At 35.2% G+C, this 20,729-nt stretch overlaps 1 protein-coding gene across 1 annotated transcript in view; it reads left to right on the top strand.

Annotated features, from left to right (window-relative positions):
- Positions 1-19,163, top strand: part of LOC108748197 (protein bark beetle) — a 62,436-nt gene extending 43,273 nt beyond the window's left edge. Inside the window, exons 11-28 of the mRNA XM_018486231.1 lie at positions 63-91; positions 344-734; positions 817-1,247; positions 1,320-1,565; positions 2,251-3,191; positions 3,287-3,762; positions 4,458-4,654; positions 4,716-5,114; positions 5,225-5,502; positions 5,588-5,841; positions 5,947-6,158; positions 13,170-13,294; positions 13,351-13,581; positions 13,716-13,841; positions 13,917-14,175; positions 14,292-14,493; positions 16,284-16,531; positions 17,003-19,163. Coding sequence (XP_018341733.1) covers positions 63-91; positions 344-734; positions 817-1,247; positions 1,320-1,565; positions 2,251-3,191; positions 3,287-3,762; positions 4,458-4,654; positions 4,716-5,114; positions 5,225-5,502; positions 5,588-5,841; positions 5,947-6,158; positions 13,170-13,294; positions 13,351-13,581; positions 13,716-13,841; positions 13,917-14,175; positions 14,292-14,493; positions 16,284-16,531; positions 17,003-17,830 — 5,873 coding nt within the window. The 3' untranslated portion in view covers positions 17,831-19,163. The remainder of the gene's footprint in view (positions 1-62; positions 92-343; positions 735-816; positions 1,248-1,319; positions 1,566-2,250; positions 3,192-3,286; positions 3,763-4,457; positions 4,655-4,715; positions 5,115-5,224; positions 5,503-5,587; positions 5,842-5,946; positions 6,159-13,169; positions 13,295-13,350; positions 13,582-13,715; positions 13,842-13,916; positions 14,176-14,291; positions 14,494-16,283; positions 16,532-17,002) is intronic.
- Positions 19,164-20,729: the final 1,566 nt, after the last annotated feature.

Here is a 20,729-nt window from a genome sequence, read left to right as displayed (position 1 = left end):
GTTTCGGCGACACAGCACTGACTTTGAAAATAAGTTTTTAAAATTTCAAAACGCTCTTCAAGAGAAAACATGTTGTTTCGTGCCGCGGACGGTATGACTAATAAACTGTCAAAATTTCGGGTCTGTAGCTCGTTTGGTGTTGCCATACGACGAAATTCAAAAACGTACCAATAGATGGCCCACCCTTTATTTTTTAAACGTAATTTATATTTAAGGAGTCAATTTATCGAATCGTATTGTATAAATTTTACAACAAATATTAATGAATAGTGTTGTTCAAATAATGAAATAGAGAAAAACATTACAATCTACATAATCTTTAATTGTTTTTTTATTCTGAAAGGTAAAAATTGGAAATGAATGGGGCACTGTGTGCAATTATGGATGGACAATTCAGGATGCAGCACTCGTTTGTCATCAGTTAGGCTTTATCCTCGACTTCGAGAATTGGCTTATGGAGCGATCGCAAATTCCGAATGCAGGGATCAATGAGAAGATACTCCTCAGCAACGTGCGCTGTACCGAGTACGACAATGATATAACTAAATGTCGAGCGGAAAGGGAACAAGATTTTGAAAACTCGTGTACTCATGAGAACGATGTTGGTGTCAGGTGTCTGGAGGCGGCATGGGCTGGTCTCAGATTAGGACCGCTGGCTCAAAGAAGTGACTTGCAGTACGTGACAATTGAAAAGGCAGGCTTGTTGGATTACAAAACTAATTCATTTAAACCAGGTAATTTTTTCAGATTCTTTAGAGGTTCTCTTAATAATCAATCGCGCGAATTATTACTTTACATTGTTTATTTGTATTACAGCTTTGCAAATTGATTTTGCTCGGCATTCACTGAACGGTATCAAGGTCTTGAACAATCTGCAAGACGGCTTAGGAATTTTGTATTCAGACATATATTCGGCGGACGCGATAAACACTGTGACGAATAGCGACTTCTCTCAAAACGGCGGGAGCGGCATCAGTTTCAAGCAATTAGGTATGCGGATTGTTAATTCACGAATCGAAAACAACAAGGTCGCGGGAATAAGACACAATCCCGCTCTCTCGGCTGTTCAGCAAAGAGAATTCGCGGGATGGTTCCTGCGGAAATCGGACACCACAGTCGATTCACCGTATAATCCGATAATCTTGCCGGAAATGACCGAGAACATCAAACTTGCTAATGGAGAGACCAAATACATTATCACGACTAAAGTAATCAATGACTCCGTCCGTCGTATCATCAACATTGAAGTATAAATTCTTTTTCTTCTCGCAAGAAGTATCTTGTTGTCATAGTTGAACTAAATTTTATCTAAATTATAGTGCAAACCAAGCTATGTCATCGGTATCCAATTATTGAACCCGATTGAAAATCGAAGTACGGAACAAATTATATTACACGACTCACAGCATTTCGACATAAATCAGACGGTTTGGCACGTAAAACGGGACCTGAATGTTTTCCCCGTCTCGTCTAGTTCCTTTGTAGTACTTTTGGAGTATGATAGCGGTGAGAATGCTCTTGGTGGAACTGTCATAGTTGTCACGTCGCTCTCGGCTCCAAGACAGGTATATTTTAAGTATAAATATTACATTAATAACAGAGATATATGCTGTTAAATTAAATGTTCTCAAATCAATCAAATTTAAATCAATTTCTTGAGTTAAATAACATTTTGTTATTTTAAACTTCCAATGCCGAATTGTATTATTTTGACACAAAACATGTGATTAAAAAACAACCACATCTAATCAATCCATTTCTGTTAAATTGCTTAGTTTCAAAGTAAACAGGGTTTATATTAACTTATGCACTTAGTATATAATACATTAAATTTTAATCAACGTTTCTTGAAATAAATTGTTTAAATAATAAGATAATCTAAACTGCTACATGGATAAATCAAATAAGTACTTCGAAAAAAGTCAATGCAATTTAGGCTAGATAATGCCTAATAATATATATTTTTTCATGTAAATTCTAAATTCGTAATGCTGGACAATTGAAACACGATCATATAAATTGAAGCTGAAGTAATAATAATATCACAGTTAAATTGATTTGATAATGCTGCTACTAGCATTTAAAAAATCTGAATCTGAATTTACTGTTTTTAATTAAATTAATGACATATTGTGTAGTGGCCTTTAGGAATGATTAAAAATAACTCAAGTTATATTGATATAATTTTACATTATAAATTTAACGGTGTAACATTGATTTTATGTTAATGTTATGGATTATAATTTACAGAATATTCACAATAAAATAGTCAACGGTCCTATTCCTTTGTTATTTGTCACAAAGACAAAGATCAAGAACAATAAGAAAGGTGTGCTCGCGTCCTACTACAATCGATATCTGAATGAAATCGGATATCATTTTCTACGGAAAGCCAATGAGACTATTCAATTAGTCGAATGCGAGATATCACACAATCATGAAGAAGCCGTTTACGTGCATTCGCCTTATTGGAATATCTTCCAATCGAACTTGTCCGAGATCTCGATACATATAAATAACAGCTTGATAACAGACAACGGTAAAGGGATACATCAATTCAGCCGCGATGCAAGGCAATCCAACAATCTCTTCCACTGGATAATGCAGGATAGCACAATTGAAAGAAATCATGGCGGTGGATTTGAAGTGTTATTACCAGATGTCTGGCAGTACAACGAAAACTTCACACACTCTCTATACTTTGGGAACAACACCTGGCGTAACAATGAACAGTTTGGCTTTGTAGTGGACGGACATTTCGCGCATCTTAATATATCCTATAATCGTTTCGACAGCAATCGCTGTAAGACCGGTTTAATATCCGTGCGTGGCATGGAAAAAAAGATCAGAATCGATAATAATTATATCGAGGGTAATAATGGTGTTTACATGGTTGAGTTCCGAGCGGACAGCCAGTCCGAAATCCTCGGTGACATTTATGCTCGTTTCTATCGCAACGAGATTAAGCAAAATATGTACGATCCCAGCAATTTGAGACCACGTCGAACGTTTGACGATCCCAGCTATGTCGTCGGCTTCCACGGCATACAGAAAGTACAAGTACATAAAAATCTCTTCGGCGAGAACTCGCTGGATTATGAGTTATTGGCAGGTATCAGGACAGCCAAGATCAACAACGAAGTAGATGTCAGGGAGAATTGGTGGGGTACTGCTAACGACACCTCTATCAGGTAATTTCATATAAACGTACGATTTACGTTTTTTACATTTGCATTTGATTTAGAGCTTATTTCAATAATTAGTTTACTTTTATGTTCTTCCGCAGACAGAGGATTTTCGACTTCGACGACTGGAATGATCACGCTGTGGCCAACTATCGGCCGTACTTGACGAGCGATTCGTTTGAAGCGTCTACTTCCGCGTGGCGGCATATAAATCGCGAGATCGACCTGAACAATTTGGGCGGTCGCATAGTGGACAATCTCTCGCTGTACGCGAGACCCGAGCCCTACGTCATACATTCTGATATTACGATTATGCCGGAAGCTACTCTACATATCTATCCCGACGTCGTAATGGAATTCGCTCCTAACGTTGGCATCCTAGTCCTGGGAACGCTGAAAGCCATTGGCGTACCCGGCCACGAGATCATAATGAGACCGATAAAACGAATTGAAGCGAGCGCAAATTTTACGTTTCCCAAACTGACGCCGATGAAAAGTTCCACTAATATCATGTCAATGCCGGACGAGACGATTCGTTTGTGCAAGGATGGACATTGTTCCGTATTGCACTACGAAGGTAGACTGAAAAAATTTCAAAAGCTATTATAAAAGAAACTTATTATTTGAATAGTCTGTAGTGCAAAAGTAGCTATATCCAAAAATATAAAAAAATTTAATTAATATTGGAATCCTGAATTTTTCAGCTCCTTAGTTACAAATTGAACGTTTTAAAAATGCTGAAACAATTACAAACTCTACAAAATTAAAGGAGCAAAAATGAGTCTAATCGCAAAAGAAGTTAAATCCCTAAATCCCTACTCTATTGCAAATGCGGTTACAGTCATATTTAATAAAAATGACAGACATTGTGTTCCAAAATCAATTAAAATTCTTCCGTCCGCTGTGCAAAAGCAATATTCTACTTTAATAAATAGATATTGTATTGTTATTTCTCATGTTATATTATACGCTTTTAATTTTGTTAATTAAAACAATGAATTTTTTTTAATTTAAAAAAAGACCTTAATAATAAAATTGAATGCGAAAAATTATACAAATTTTGCTCTTGTCAGAAAAAAAATTCGAGTGAGCATAACGACTGTCTACTTGTGCCAATAGATTATTTAGCTTTATTAGCTTTATTAGCCAGTACACTTTCTATCTTTTCTTATACATTTTCTATCTTCTCGTCTCACTCATAATACTGTATGTATTATAATTATGTATATTATCATTTTCATATATTTAACTGCATCTTTTCTCTTGTAACAGGATTCCTAGAGTACTTCAACAGGACGACCCTTCAGTGGATCCCATTGTGCGATGATCGATTTACTGAGCGCAACGCTCAAGTAGCATGCCGACAACTCGGTTATGACACTCTCAACGTTTACGTATCGTACGATCGTAGATATGAGCTTCATCCCGGATCGTTGACGCGTGTCTGGTCTTGGCCCGAACCACTGCAGGTATGATTGATTTTGCTTCTTATTTGTTTCAAGAGATCAATAAACATTGAACGTTTTATAGTGTTCCGGAAAAGAGCAAAGTCTCGAGGATTGTCAGATCAGACTGAACGGTCAGTTGTTCGGTCATCGTCATGAGTGTCCGTGGAACGGAAACTTCGTCTTCCTGCATTGCGGAAAGCGAAATATAGACGATGCATACGATTACTGGGGCGGAATACGCATTGCGAACAGTGAATTCGAAGCTCATCTCTACGAACATCACATCCACGACATCGTGACTCATGAAACAATTAGGCGCGTTGAATCGGTTCTCAAATTCATCAATATAACTGGTGCTGGAATTTTACATTATGAGAAATCGGCCGCTATACAGTCGATTATGAAGTCTCCGGCAATAGTGCACGTAAACATAGATCGCAGCGCTTATCACGGCATAAATGTCGTATCTCCAACGCATATGGTATGCGGAATACATAATTTGTATGCAAAAAAACGCAAAGCAGAGTTTTATACTTATTTACACAATTCAAATAAAACGCACAATCACATATATATTTATGTATATTACAGGTGGAGTTATTATTCAACACAATTAACAATGTTCTCGGCAACGGCGTGAATATATTATCCTTGACAGGAGAAGGCCGCGAGTCAGATGAGAGCACATTCACGCCTATTAAGGATCTTAATATTCCTTATCATTTATTCAGTATGGTCGATATATGCGATACTGCAAAAGAAATTACAATCGAGGAGCGCGTAATCGTATATTACAAATATGATAATTATCCTGTGAATTGCGTGAAGATCTTCCGCAGTGCTTATAGAGCCAAACCGTTTGGATTCAGGTACATACAGAATTCTTTTTCAGGCCACGAAAATGATTTTCAAAAGCTCGATGAAAATTAGAAAACTAATGTCTTGAGTTTCCAGACTTTTGCAATTTAATCTTTATAACTCCACTGGCAAGCCAGGCCGGCATGATAGTATAACAATGTACGACGGAGACATTTACAATATCAGCACCAAAGTGATTGGTCATTTGGAAGTTAATACTCCTGATGAGAAAAAATTGTTTAGAACGCAGAATCCTAGTATTAGCATTAGATTATTTGCTAACGGCGCTAGTAATACGCATGGATTTATCGCAGAAATCGTAACTCTACCGATATCTGCCATTGGTTTTAGTAAGTAATTTCCATAACATTATATTAGCAAAAAGGAATAACAAATCCTTTGTATGTCTATTTTGGATTGCTCTTCTGTAATTCTTTTACTTTTGTGATTAATAGATCGCGATGTACAGCACAACGTTTCTTACTCTTTGATATCGAACTGTCGCGAAGGGGCCGTAAAATATGCAAGCGCCGGCGAAGTGAATGCCATAATAACGCTCGAGCGTAATCAGTTTGTAAATAATTGCGAGAAACTGTACGGTAACTTCACCACGTGTAAATCCGCACTATGGCTCGATGTCCAAAATACGCAATTGCTCCATTTCAGAGTAAGTACTATGTACGTTTATATAAGGGTGTATTATACATATTTTCAAAATAAAAAAATTACTGATTATTTTAGATCGCATTTAAAAGTAAAAAATTTAGTGGTGGTTTGTACAATTTGGATTAAAAATTATTTTAATAAGAAGTAGATTTTTTTATCTGTGCTCTCTAATCAATTCTATAATACAAGTAATTTAACAGCAAGTTGATGACAAAAGCTGAGCAAATCTTGCTGATCTAATTTTACAGCAAATTGTCGACGAAAATTGATTAAGATCTGTCATTGTCATACGCGGTCCCGCCACGAGAGGGACTCGCTTCTCGTAAAAAGAAAATGCCCAGGAATCCTATAAAAAAACACATGCAAATTGGTGAATCCTCTGGAGATTCCCAAATTCTCTCTAATGAGAATCCGAATGTTTTTTTGACTATTTTATAACTTTGTCATATGTATTTTAGAATGTGATGTTAATCAATAATTATTTATTAACCTCACATTCTAAAATACATACGACAATATTTCAGAAATAAAACTGAATTGTTTGTATTTGACATCATTCTGTTGGGATATCTGGCTATAGATCTGGGTTGTATTTAGTGCCATTCTATCAGCATATTTAACTACAAATTTGGTCTGCATTTATATAGTGTAGATCTATGATGATATTGTTATTACCATATCTGCTTTGATATTGGCTTCAATTTGATTTCAGAACATGTTCTTCAGATATGATTTACATTGCATGTCCTATTGCGGACATAGTAGGCTCTGATTTTGGCACTTAATTCCATTTTTATTGTTAAAAAAACGAATAATTTAAATTGAGCTCTTGAAATATTAAAATAAATAATAAATAGAGTAAAAAACCGGCAGTTAAGAGCCTTTAATACGCGATAATTGGTGCAATTATCATATACACATATATTTCGATTGTATTCCTTATGAAAATAAAAATCGGAGCGTAAATCAGATGTAATGGAAGATCTAGTAAACGAGAAGGGATTAAAATGGATTGACATTTTTTTCTATTCGAATGCGTATTTTAAATAGCGAATACTTTTTTTTGTTTAATTGAATTCAATTAGATTCAATTAGATGCAATTGGATTGAATAACTGCATTTCCTATTCAAAATTTTGAATTGAACAGTATTCACAATTGCACAGAAAAAACTAATATTATTTTTAGATTGAAAGGCATAGAGATATACTCCATGCAATTCCTATAAATGAATAAAAATGCATTCAGGATTGAAAAGCATTCCATTTTAACATTCGTGAATCAATGTTTCTGAAAATCTGAATTCATTTCAATTCATTTCAATCCATTTTTGTTTGCTGGGGAGTAACAGAAACATGAATGAAAATTGAAACAATAAAATGTAAAAAAAGCATGTACGCTTCTTTTACATTTCGATGTTCCAATTTTCACCTTCTAAAAGTTTTGTTTATGCTTCTGTTACTTTCCCATTACATCCGATTATTATTTTCATCAGGGATTGATTTATAACTATTATATAACTATACAAAACTGAATGTTTTGGCTATATTCAAGTCATCCTCAGCAGTCTCCAATCATAGCAATCTCAGGGAATGGAAAGTTACTTTTTAAAAGTAACAAATTGCAGTTACTCGTTACTGAGTAAGAAAAATCAGTAACTAGTAACGATAAGAAGTTACCGATTTTTAAAAGTAACTCGTTATAATTACCGTTACTTGAGAAAGTAACTTTTCGTTACTTCTCCGTTACTTTTTTTTAAATCGACGACCGCCAATTACAGCGGACGGACCTAGAGGCCTCTCTAGCCTCAAGCGCTATGCACTGTAAAAAATTGTTGTGTAAAATTATAACTATTATATTGGATAATTTTGACACCCACTATAATAGTTGTAAACGTCCACACATTTGTAAATTTGCAATATGCAAATAAAAATAATTTCTTTATTTGTAATTAGCAGATTGTGGAAGTACAATTACAATGTGTATGTGTATGTGTAAATGACAGTTACATTTTGCATTATATATTATACATTTAACAACAATACGTGAAATATTTGTTATATTACGTAATATTACTAAAATTTTGATAATTACGGAAAATATTCAAAATATCCTGCTATTTATTATACATAATTTTTAATATAAAATAAGATATATTTACACAATAAAAGCAAATATACATAATTTTTGTGGAATTATATAATTTCTGTAAAAGTGCAGGATTTTTTATATTTACAGGACATGTCTATTTTACATTTATTATATGTGTAAATTTACGAAATTTTTTTACAGTTAAGTGACTTGCGTCGTATCGTGTCCAATCATACCGATAAAAGTAATTGTAAAATTCGTTACCGTTACAGTTACCAAAGAAAAAAAGTAACGTAGTTATTACTAAGATTATCAAAAAAGGAACTTGTAACTGTAACTTCGTTGTAAGTAACGAGTTACTTCCAATCCATAGCAATACTTGTGTTACGTCCAAGCTCCGCATGCATGGAGGAGGTGAACGCAACAGGAACCGAATTAGACTGATTTAGTCGTGTCCAGGCTCCGGATTGCAAGAGAGCTGTAGGGAAGGACCGACGCAAATCGAGAGGCACTTCGCTTCGTCCTGAGGCTCCTAACGAGCCGGGGGTCGAATGGAGGACGAAATGGAAACCTCAACTCGTGCTCCGCTAAACGGACACACGGACGTACTTTTAATTTAAAAGGTCCAACTGGATCAGTGTGCCGGGAGGGCGCACTTTAACGCCAGATGTGTCAATACATCCGTATGTCTTGGCTTTCGGTCATGGAACTTAATCCAAGTGATCAGGAAGAGGGCGAAGTGCAACCGCGGGGGAGCTAATAAATACAAGGAGAGGTTTTATTGAATTGACAAACGAAGATTTAATTTAATAATACTATAATAAAAGCAATATTTAGTAATACATTTAATATAAAAATACAATCCTTTGGTTCTCTATTCTGAAATATATAGTCGTACGCATTTATGTATGTGTGAGTGTGTGTGTGGAAAGTATTGTGTGATAGAAAGGAAAAGTTACGGAGAGGATAGCGAGGGAATAAAAAGAGAAGGAGGTTTTGGTGAGTGGATCTGAAAGGATTTGGCCTGATTTTCCTCAGATGATGATAGTACGAGGGCAAGTCAATAAGTACTTAGAAAATCTCAGAGGGCACTCCCAGTATCATGTCATATTACTTTTTGACAAGTAGCATTTTTCAACTGGTTACCGTCAAATTTTGAGCGGAATTCATTCGCGTGGTTTCATTTCTGTAGACGATTAAAGCGAACAACCTTTGCATTTTTTGCAAAATGGAAAAAAACGAGTTTCGTGCAGTGATCAAACATCTGCATATGAAAGGTTTAACGCCGAAAGAAATCAAAGCCGAGAGTTGGATAATATTCATAGCACATTTGCATCAGCGTTTGCGACTGTATACAATTGGGTGAATGAATTTAAACGTGGTCGTACACGTGATGCACCTCGTTCGGGACGTCCAATTGAGGCTGTTACGTCAGAAATCATCGATAAAGTCTACGATATTATTTTGACTGATCGACGAGTGAAAGTGCGCGAACTTCTTGAGGCCACATGACATATCACATGGCACAGTGATTTCAATTTTGCACGAACAATTGGGTATGAAAAAACTATCGGCAAGATGGGTGCCGCATTTGCTCACTGTGGACCATAAGTCCCGCGACCGTGTGACGATTTCAAGACAATGTTTGGATATGTTTCAACGTAATCCAGATGAATTTCTGCGTCGATTCATTACTGTAGACGAAACATGGATCCATTACTTCACACCCGAAACGAAGGACCAATCAAAACAATGGACTTCACCGGGTGAATTAGTACCGAAAAAAGCGAAGACCGTGAAGTCGGCCGGAAAGGTGATGATCACAGTTTTTTGGGATGCACGCGGTATAATTCATATCGATTACCTTCCGTCGAAGCAAATGATCAATGGCGATTACTACGCAGCCTTATTGGACCGTTTTAACAACATTTTAAAGAAAAAATGTCCCTATTTGGCGAAGAAGAAAGTGTTCTTCCATCAAGACAATGCACGGGTTCACGTGCCCGGCACCGATGGTCAAATTCAATGAATTCCGCTACGAATTGCTTCCACATCCAGCATATTCGCCAGATTTAGCACCTTGCGATTATTTCCTGTTTCCAAACCTAAAGAAATGATTCTGAGGAAAGAGATTCATCACCAGAGAGCAGCTCATCGCCGAAACAGGCTTATTTTGAAGGGTTGGACAAATCATATTATTCGGACGGCTTGAAAAAGTAAGAAAAAGAGAATGTGTATCGTTGGATCAAGTGTATCGAGCTGAAAGGAGACTATGTTGAGAAATAAAAATGAATCGATAAAAAAAAATGTATTTTATTATGTTTTTCTAAAAACTTATTGACTTGCCCTCGTATTAATGGGGCGGACACAAGCGACCGGTCAACAGGGGGGCCACAATTATCGTGAAGCAACGGCGAAACAGATTGAAATTATAACGTGACAGATTGCAATGTTTTTATTTTCTTGTACATGGAAGATCAAAAAGGGAAAAAGAAAGAAAGAAAAGAATAAAAATAAAATAAAAATAAATGAATAATAAAAAAAGACAAATTGAAATATGATTGAAATGAATTATCGAAAGAAAAAGCGAGGAGGGCCCAGAGAGTAGAGATATACCGACTTACTACTGAGATGGGGATCCTCCGACCAGGATGTGTGAGGTCGGTGATGTTTCTTTAGCACTGACTCTAAGTCTTTAAGTCTCGCTGGCCAAGTATGCGAGATCGATGGAATTTCTTCCGCACTGCTTCTAAACTCTGAGTTCTAAGTGTTGGTTAAGAAATTAAGAACTTCAGACTGCTACGTCCGTCTCCAGAGAGAAATTAGGAAAAAAGGCGCTGAGTTTCGTGGAACCGGGATTTTTATAGTAATCTCCCTCGATTAACACTGCACTGATTGGTAAATAGGTCCGTTAATTAGGTGGGACCTATTTCTTACTTTCTAATTGATCAAGAGTGGAAGAGGACATTGACCGAAATCTGTAGCGTGTGGAAGTGTAACCCTTAATTTTACGATCTTAAAATTTATGTGAAAAGCGCACGTGCAGCGTCGGCACGGATCCACTAAATGCCACCCCCTAAACGTCGCGTATCATGTCTTAGATTTTATGATCACGGACTCGTGAGAATCGTCTGCGACTTGACCGTTAAAAGTATCTTGGCGTCAGTCTTATGCTTCCAATGACATATTTATTATAATTTTAGTCGCAGTGTCCGAAGGGCACAAACTCGGTGTTCTTTTGGTCCCGCCGCTCGTGCATGTGCACCGATTTTTAGTTTATCTCTGAGCGACATTACGAGGAGATACTGGATTCTTTGTTTTAGTTTTTAGTGTGGGAAAGGAAAATTTTATAGTCTTTTCTAGGCTATAACTTGTTCGATATTTGCAGCTGTCTCTTTATTTCAACGAATTCCAGATCTCCACGAAAGAAAAGAATAATGGGAGTCCGTTGGATGTAACACTTGATACCAATACGATATTCATAACGTCAAAGAAATCGAGTGCAGCAAGGTGCAAGCAATGTGGAACTTCCTTGCTTGCACACTTCTTACTCTTTTGCTCTCTTATGTTCTTACTCTTTTACTCTTTTGTTTATCCAATAGGTAAATTACTATATATCTGAATATTACTACTATTTATCTGAAGATGGAACAATCGGCCCTTAATATAGTTAACAAAATGAGGAAAATGCACTTTTTTATATAAAAATATAAAACTCTAAAGCAAAAATATTTAAAGAAAAAATATGTTTCAATATCTTAAAAAAATTGACATTCCAAACTACAAAAGAAAGGAATAAAAGTTCAAATGTCGGTTGTCTAAAAAATTAAGTTATTTAATAATCTGAAAATGAATATTTTTTTAATATGCATGAATAGTTATAAATTAAAAATATATTGCATTTACGTTTAAAACAATACATTTTATTATTGCTATCGTGTTAAAAAAACTTAATTATAATTTATTAGTAAAATGTTCTTTATAACATTACAAAAACAATATAATATATAATATTATATTATATTACAGACAACATTTAACACATGGCATGGGTGCAAAAAACTATCGTGTTTACTATTGGAAGTTATACAATACTGCCGACGTTAGCATTACCCAAGGTCCGATTGACGTCTAAAACCTCTTGGATATTGTTCAGAATGATGATCTGAATAACATTTGTCAAGATCAAGGCCATTGGAGATTGTTTCTTTTATTTTCATTTTTACGTAAAAATGAATTTTTAGTGCAAAAATGAAAATAAGAGAATTAACTTCCAATGATCTTTATCTTGACAAATGTTGAGTCATGAACAAGTCATGAACAACATTCAAGAGATTTAGCCATCGATCGGACACCTTGAGTATTGCTAATGCCGGTGATACTATAACTTTTAAGTCTTAACTCGAAAAAGTTCTTAATGAAAAACAATTTTATCAAAGCGTTTTAAAAAACTCTTGGAGTATGCGCGAGAATATGTAATGGAAAATGGGAGGTTATATTTAAAAAATTCTAAATGACCTTGGCCTGATCTTAACGACACCCAAGGTCAAATTAATGGTACTTTATATCCCCCTCCGAACCATATAGTTTTTGTCTGAAATATTTTTCCATATTTTCCATATTTTTCGAGATATTTGCCTCTGTTAAAATTAAAATAAATCACCTGATACTTGATATATAAATATACATATTATATATACACACACACTCGTCAACAAAATTATCACAACATAAATTTATACCAAAATTTTGCATAACTTCAAGTAAGCATAACTCTATGAAAGATCTTGCGATAATTTTTGTTGACGAGAGTGTGCGTGCGTGCGTGCATGCGTGCGTGCGTAGTGTGTGTAAAAATATGATTAATTTATAACGTTCTCAAAACATCGTGAGATTTCTAATCATTTAAAACTGTGTTCTAGAATAATTTAGTACAACGAAATCAAGGCGGTCTTACAATTCGTGCCGATTCGAGCGGTACGGCAACGTCCCTTAAGGGATGGATTCATAATAATCTCTTCACAGAAAACTTCAATAAGCCTGCATTGTAAGTACAGTGTTATAATGTTTATAAAAATCAGTAGTGACACTGTGGCTCTTCAGGTTCGTTGAGGGTCGTCAGAGCAGTCCTTATCAACAGATGACTATATTCAGAAATTATTTCACCAAGAATAACGCTCCGTATGACAATAATATCATTTTGAAACAAGTGGTCAGCAACATGACATTCAATTACTTACATGGAAACCTTGGTATGCATTTATTGGAGATTTCGGGATTCGAGAAAGTCCGTTCACAATTCTATCAAAGCACATCTCACAACGGCTTCTACAAGTGAGCTACTCGTTAATTTTTTTATGTCTTCCTGCTTTATGTTTTTTTATCATCACGTGCGAAAGTTATTTATGTTATAGAATATTATAAAATTATTCAGATGCAATCGGAAGAAATGAATATTTACTTTATAGAAACTACGCAGTCGATCGTGAAGGCCGTAGCACTATTGTTGCTGGTACACCTGGTCAGCAATATGTTGATAATGTGTTTTTTAATCCCGACAACGATTATGAAATGCAAACGACGAACAAATCTCAGTAAGATAAAACAAATTTAATCACAAGATAATTAATTAAAAATTTTAACATTCATTAAACAAATCATTTATTTAGACAACTGGAAATTTGGAGATCTCACGTAGACGCGCGGCACAATTGGTGGGGTTACAATGAAACTTTAGCAGTGGCTGGACGCATCAGAGACCGTGAAGATTCATTTGAACTATTACAGGTGGATTATCAGCCTTTCCATATGAATAATATGTCGGTATTAAGTGGCAAGTGTCCACCTGCCTGGAATCTTGTTGGTGACACGTGCTACATATTGATCGGCGCACCGATGGACTTTTATAGTGCGCGAGACTTTTGCAGGGTGAGTTATTTTAGCTAGGTGCATGATATTCAATCTGTGTCTCTTAATATCATGTACTTAGTCTCTTATGCTCCTTTATTTCATATTTGTTAAATTGTCTTTCTTTTCTCTCGCAGTCGGCAAATGCGTCGATGCCATTCATCATGGGAGATTATCTGGAACTCTGGAAATTCGCGCGTAAGCAACAGGAGCGATTCGATTATTCAGAGCGTGTATGGGTGCAACAATTGGAACGTGTGGATCAATGCACGATGTTTACGTATCAGACCATTGAGATTGATCATTGTGCGCAACCCAATTTGTTTATTTGTGAAATCGGTATGCAAAATATCATAACGATCCAACTAATACTTTAATAAATATTTCTGAAATATTTCTAAAGTCCCAAAGTAACATTCAAAAAATATTCCAATATCTATAGGGTAACTCCAATACATAACGCCGCGCCTATTAAAAACTTAATTTATTAAGTATTATTTACTATGTGTTTGTATAGTAAACGAACTATATCTCAGTAAAAACTTTGTACTGTCTACTACTCTATGAAAAAAATATTAGAAATCTGAAATATTTATTTTTCATATTAAAAAATAAACTTTGAAACCCTTGCATTTTTGTCGTATATCCCATAGGGATATATAGCTACTCATAGGGGGAGGGGGGGCGAGTATGTACGGCTTATGAAAAATTTACAAATAATGTGCATATAAATAAGACGTATAATGACATATATAGTAATAAATAATAATTTAATCTTCCTACATATATTACAAATGTTTTGACATGAGGTACATATTTCATATAATGCGTTTATTGCATTTAGTGCACTGAATTCAATCTGCGCATTTTGTACGCTTTGGGCATAAATCTCGCTCACTAAAAATGCCATATATCCCAAACAGGTGAGATATATGGCATTATGGGATATACAAGACAACAGACTAAACAAAGAATACGAAAACAAAGCACTTGTATTTTGTTACACAACATGCTTTACTACACATATGTATCACCAAATAATCATTAAATCTTTTACACGCCCTATATTAATCATTTTATGTAGATTATAATTTATGATGGCGTTATTACAGTGAAAAATCGATTCAACTTACAATAAATTCATTAATATTAATAGTAAGAAACTAAAATCAACACAATACTAACATAATATAACATAAAGGCATGTAACAGAGTAGTTGCGGGAAAATTACCCCCACTCCTTCTATTTTTTTTTACTTTGCGGCCTAAATCCCAGCACGGTATTTGCCGGAGTTACCTAAAATATTTTTAGTTATCTAAATAAGCGATTCGTTTAATGAATATTAAAATCTTTAATTATATCTTGCAATCAAATTTGTTTTGACTTACCGAGATTTATTCATCGTTTGCAAAATGTAAAAACAATATTCAAATAAAATATATACCATTCACATATCATTATATATTCGGAGGATATTCCGTGTACACACACACACACACGCACGCACGCACGCACGCACGCACGCACGCACGCACGCACGCACGCACGCACGCGCGTGCGCGCATGTATATTCCGAAAAATTAATTCTCCTAAGAATACCAGATCTCCGAATTAATTTTTAAACAGAATTATACTTTTGAAAAAATACAATTCATTTATAATACTTTCACCTAGGAGTCTAATTTTTGAGACTTTTACGAACAAAATATTACGTCGTATTTTATCCCAGATAGTTTTTTTTACTTACAAGAAATACAATTTCATCGTGTCCATTTATTGACAGGGATACGTATTACTAACGAATGAATAAGTTTTTTTACGTAAATAAAAAACCATCTGAGTTAAAATATACGACGCAATATTTTGAGCGAGTTTAATAGTAAAAAAATGTTTTTTTTTATAATATTCTAAATTCTCATTTCATTATCATTTGAGCATTTTGTCAACATTGTCTACTATTCCAGAAAACCGTGTATGAATATATGGAACATTTGGAATTCATTGGAAAGTCGAACATTGAAAAGTCGAACATTTTATGAATATTTAGTGTTTATATAGTTGGGTGGTAATAAAATAAAAAGAATATATAAGCAAAAAAATAATAAAAAATCATTTCATCTTTTGACAGATCCCAGAGTCAACATCGATCCTTTGTCTTGGAGGAAAGATATCGTTGCGGTGGGTGTTTTGGGAGCTGTTGGCATTGCACTCGCATTGCTAACTGCGGCGATCGTATTGTGGGCGTCCAAGTCGAAGAAGCGTAAGCTTGAGAGACTGGAGCGACGTAACTCTATCAGGCAATCCCTACATTCCCTGCGATCGGTCGGCTCCACGTCCGGCTTCACAGAACTCGCTTATCGCCGAAAGCCTATCGCGGTAAATATGGATTGTGATCAGCCGAGTAAATAAATGCAAATGGTTTTTAGAATTAACGTGCATAATAGAGATTAAAATTGTATAAGCTACGTTAATTGAAGACTTTAAATGTGTAAATGGCCTAATCTAGCTTTAAAGAAGTTAAGAACATTAGTACTCCTAGTAAAGAAATTTTATAATATTTTTAAGAACTTGCTTGTCACATTTTAATTAATAAATTTTCAGAAAAAAATACTTTAAACTTTTTAGATTTTATAAAATTTTTTTAGAAATTATAAAGTGAGAAATCTTAGAATATTTCAAAATTTACATACATGTATATGAAGAAATCTAAGAAATTTTCTAAACAATTGTACAGAAATTCTGAAAAAATTGAAATTTATATAAAAGTTCTGAAAAATTATATAAAGAATTCTAAGAAAAATTTTTAAGCGGAACATCTCTTAAATAATCTTTTTTCACATATTTCAGACCAAACATTCCACGGATACGCTGAACTCAAATTACAAGCGCATGCTGAACGGTGGCAGTCTGGACTCTATGGACAAGTCACAACTGAACTCCTCAATAGAAGATAATCAGAGTTACGATGTATACGAGGCTCATAATCCGCGATATTCGCCAAGCACGAGCGACTTTAAAAATACGGTGCAGAAGTACGGTGCAGCGCAGAGTGTCGATAATCCGGTCTTTGACCTGGCATACCGTAATGAGGGCTTCCGCAATCATTCTACTTTTGCGGCAAGGCACGGTATTGCCGACGGCGCCGTCGCCGCCGCCGCCGCCGCTTCTAACTGGTCATCACCGCCAAACATACAGTCGACATCACTTGATGAAAGTCCCACAGTGTATGCTAACAATGAGAGCTCGTCGTATCTCAACAATACGTCTACGTTGCCGTTGCATTCCAGTATCGCACTCACTGATTCCATGATCGAATTGAAACGCGATATCGAGGTATCGTCAGGCGTTTACGATCCTATGGATTACTTAAAGCCCCCTTATGACTCGACTACGTTAACTCCGAGTCAGGCATCCGAGCCCGTTCCGGAATACGCATCGGACTTTCAGCCACCGGTACCGCCACATCCCTATCATTATGAAGCCGAGAGTAGACCTAGGAGCGAGGCGCTGTTAGAGACCAACTTCGACACGGGTGAAGAGAAGCCATTACGCTCGAAGAGCGAAGTCTTGCTCGAGACCAATCTGGACGCGTTCCTAGTCAATGAGCCCACGGAACTCACGCAGCTATCGGCGGCCACGCGAAGCAAGAGTCAACCATTAGAAACAGCAATGTAGCTCTCCAGACGTCGGCGACTCTTAGACCAGCAGTTCACAATTCGGGCACATCCGAAGTGTATGCCAAATGTCTTCTAGCGATAAGCACTGCCAGCTATTGCACAACAAGAGATTTTCAATCGTTTATAACAATACGCTGCCGACTTCCAACTCGTGCCATTTCCAATGGTCATGAACTGAATATTGGAATATACACGCACAGTAAGTCCCCGTTGAAATGATCGGGAATGGAGCGGATATTCATTGTTAGATACAGAAACTGATGTGGACTCATTATTAGCTGTAGAAACTGATGAAGAGTTTTATTACATTATGAAAAACTCTGCGGTAAATTATAATTTGATATGTTAAAAAAAATATTACGATAATTATTTGTAACACGTATGTTGAATTGACATAGAGCGTCAATTTTCTAGCAAGAGATACAGTTGACACCATAACACAATGAATCATTGCATCTTTGTCAATGTTAAACAAGGATGAAATGATTCACTATGTTATACACTATTTTTTGCTGAAAAACGATCAGTAAGCATGCGAGTTTTGCATAAATCCACCGAATCCGCGCTTAGGATGAATGTATACTCTCTAAATCGTAGAGTGGACTTATATATCATTAATATTAAAGTAATTGCAATAGCCACTATAAGAGAGAGTTCTCACTCTAATTTCAGTAAACGCGGGCAATCATAAGCTAGGAGTAAATTTTTCACTCAAATGTTTAAAATGACTATACGTGGCGTGCCCTATGCAATAATTTATTTCACTTTAATTTAGTGCAAAGAGAGTTTCGCGAAACTCTCAACAGATGTCTTCTCGTAAAAAAGATTCGACGCTACATCCGTATAGAAAGCGGGAATGATTAGGTAAAATCTATAATGATTAGGTTAATTTCGCGCATTTCTCTGCTATTTTACTTTCTCACTATGGCGACAATATTTTTTTTTTCAGAGCAACTACTAAATCAATTATAAGATCTACCTTATAAGAACGTAAAGAAGATAGGCAAATTAAAAATAACAAACATAAGAATAATATCTGTTGAACATTAATTTCAAAAAATGTATACATGCTGATCTATATACGTCATTCTTTTACATAGGAATTCACTCCAATTTATGGAATGTAATTTATCTATTAATTAGAGTGGCAAATCATTCGAAGTGCAGGGGTTCAATTTTCACTTCGTTACACATTACATCTTACTCACTTTGAATGATATTTCACTCTTCGAGTTTTACAGAGATAAATACTGTGTAAAATTTTCACGGAAATCGCCCGTCAAGACTTCGGCTTAACAGACAGTGTTCATATACGTACAATATACATTAAAAATTTAACGTTTTTGCTTTAAATCTTTATATTAATAGAATAATCTTTATATTAAAACATTAATAGAATTATAAATATGTATAGTTGAAATGAACTGCATTCTTTCTTCACACGATGTGATAAAGATCTCAACATTCAATTCAGTCAATCGTTAATGACTTTCGGAAATTGTTACGCACTTGTAGCGTGTCTTATGTAGGTGTTCTAAAGAGGATGACTGTTTGTTACAACGACGCGTGTTACTTAATCCCAATTACGTCCTCAAATGATATCTAATAAAATACTAATTTAATAGACTATTAATAACGAAATCGTCGTTGATCAGTTAAATGACCCAAGTGAATCTCCAGTCACTGGAGACAAAACTTGTTGATAATTTTTAAGAAAAATCAATTGTTAAGAACTTTTTGCGATACAATGAGCATATATAACGTTATGTGTATTGTTTGATAAATATTGTCAGAAGCAGAGCGGAGAGAGATACGTATTAATATTTTAACGATATAAAGAAAGTTAATTCATTGTTGACCTTGTTGCAACTAAGCTGTGAAAATAAAAGCATACCTCATATTCGTAATTGTACAATCTCATTGCTCTTTGTTTGACAAATGAGGTGTATATCAGAGCAATCAAAGTTTCTCCTTATGTTAAAAGTATACAGAAAAAAAAAGTTTTCTTTTAATCCGATATCTTGTGTTAATAAGAAGTAGGGATTACCAAATCTGTTGCGGATGCACGGTGTTACACTGCCAAGCATATCCAACGTCCGTACGTAACTCTCACGTATTAATAGAATAATAAATTAATTGCTTTAAGGATATCTACGTTACAAAGCTTAGCTGTAAATAAATACATTCTATTTATCGAATATTCGCGCAGAGATAAGAATTCTACGATGATATGTTCGAACATTTAAACAAATTTTTTGCGATAAAACATTTGTATTTGCCATACAGGCATTACATTCTTTCTCAGAGGTAACTTTACGCACTATTTGATAGACTTATACCGTTTTCATTAAGTAAGCGAGATCTCACCGATCTTGTTCTTACCGAAAGCATTTTTATATACCTGCCTTTAGCAAAGTATCCGTCCATACACGTAGATTTAGCGTGATCGTGATCAATCGCTTTTTTACGAAGTGAACGATAAATAGGAATCTAAGAAAAACTTCGCTATGTAAAGCTCACCTAGCGAATCCGCAGGATTCTTGAAAGAAAAGGAATATATGTATATGTATGTATGTGATATGTACCTATTAGCAGAACGTAAAGGCACTATTTGCATAACGTCCACAATGTATATTTCTAAATATTTGCAACATTTTATTAAGATTTTAATTAGAGATTAATTATCGTGCCACGAGTTTTCTCATAGGTATCTACGAATTTATCGAATGTATCTATCGAATGGAACTTGATGTCACAAGGCTGCCTTACTTGTACATGTTGCAGAAGTAAGATAAATAAATTGAGCAAATTCAAATGATCACGTAAAAATGTCCAATAATCTCACGAACTACATTCCCATTACTATTCATTTTTTAGAAAACTAATCTACAATACAT

The sequence above is a fragment of the Trachymyrmex septentrionalis genome, unplaced genomic scaffold, assembly GCF_001594115.1.
Source record: "Trachymyrmex septentrionalis isolate Tsep2-gDNA-1 unplaced genomic scaffold, Tsep1.0 scaffold109, whole genome shotgun sequence".
NCBI classification, from domain to species: domain Eukaryota; kingdom Metazoa; phylum Arthropoda; class Insecta; order Hymenoptera; family Formicidae; genus Trachymyrmex; species Trachymyrmex septentrionalis.
The sequence above is the reverse complement of the archived record's forward strand: the minus strand, read 5'-3'. Positions and strand labels throughout refer to the sequence as shown.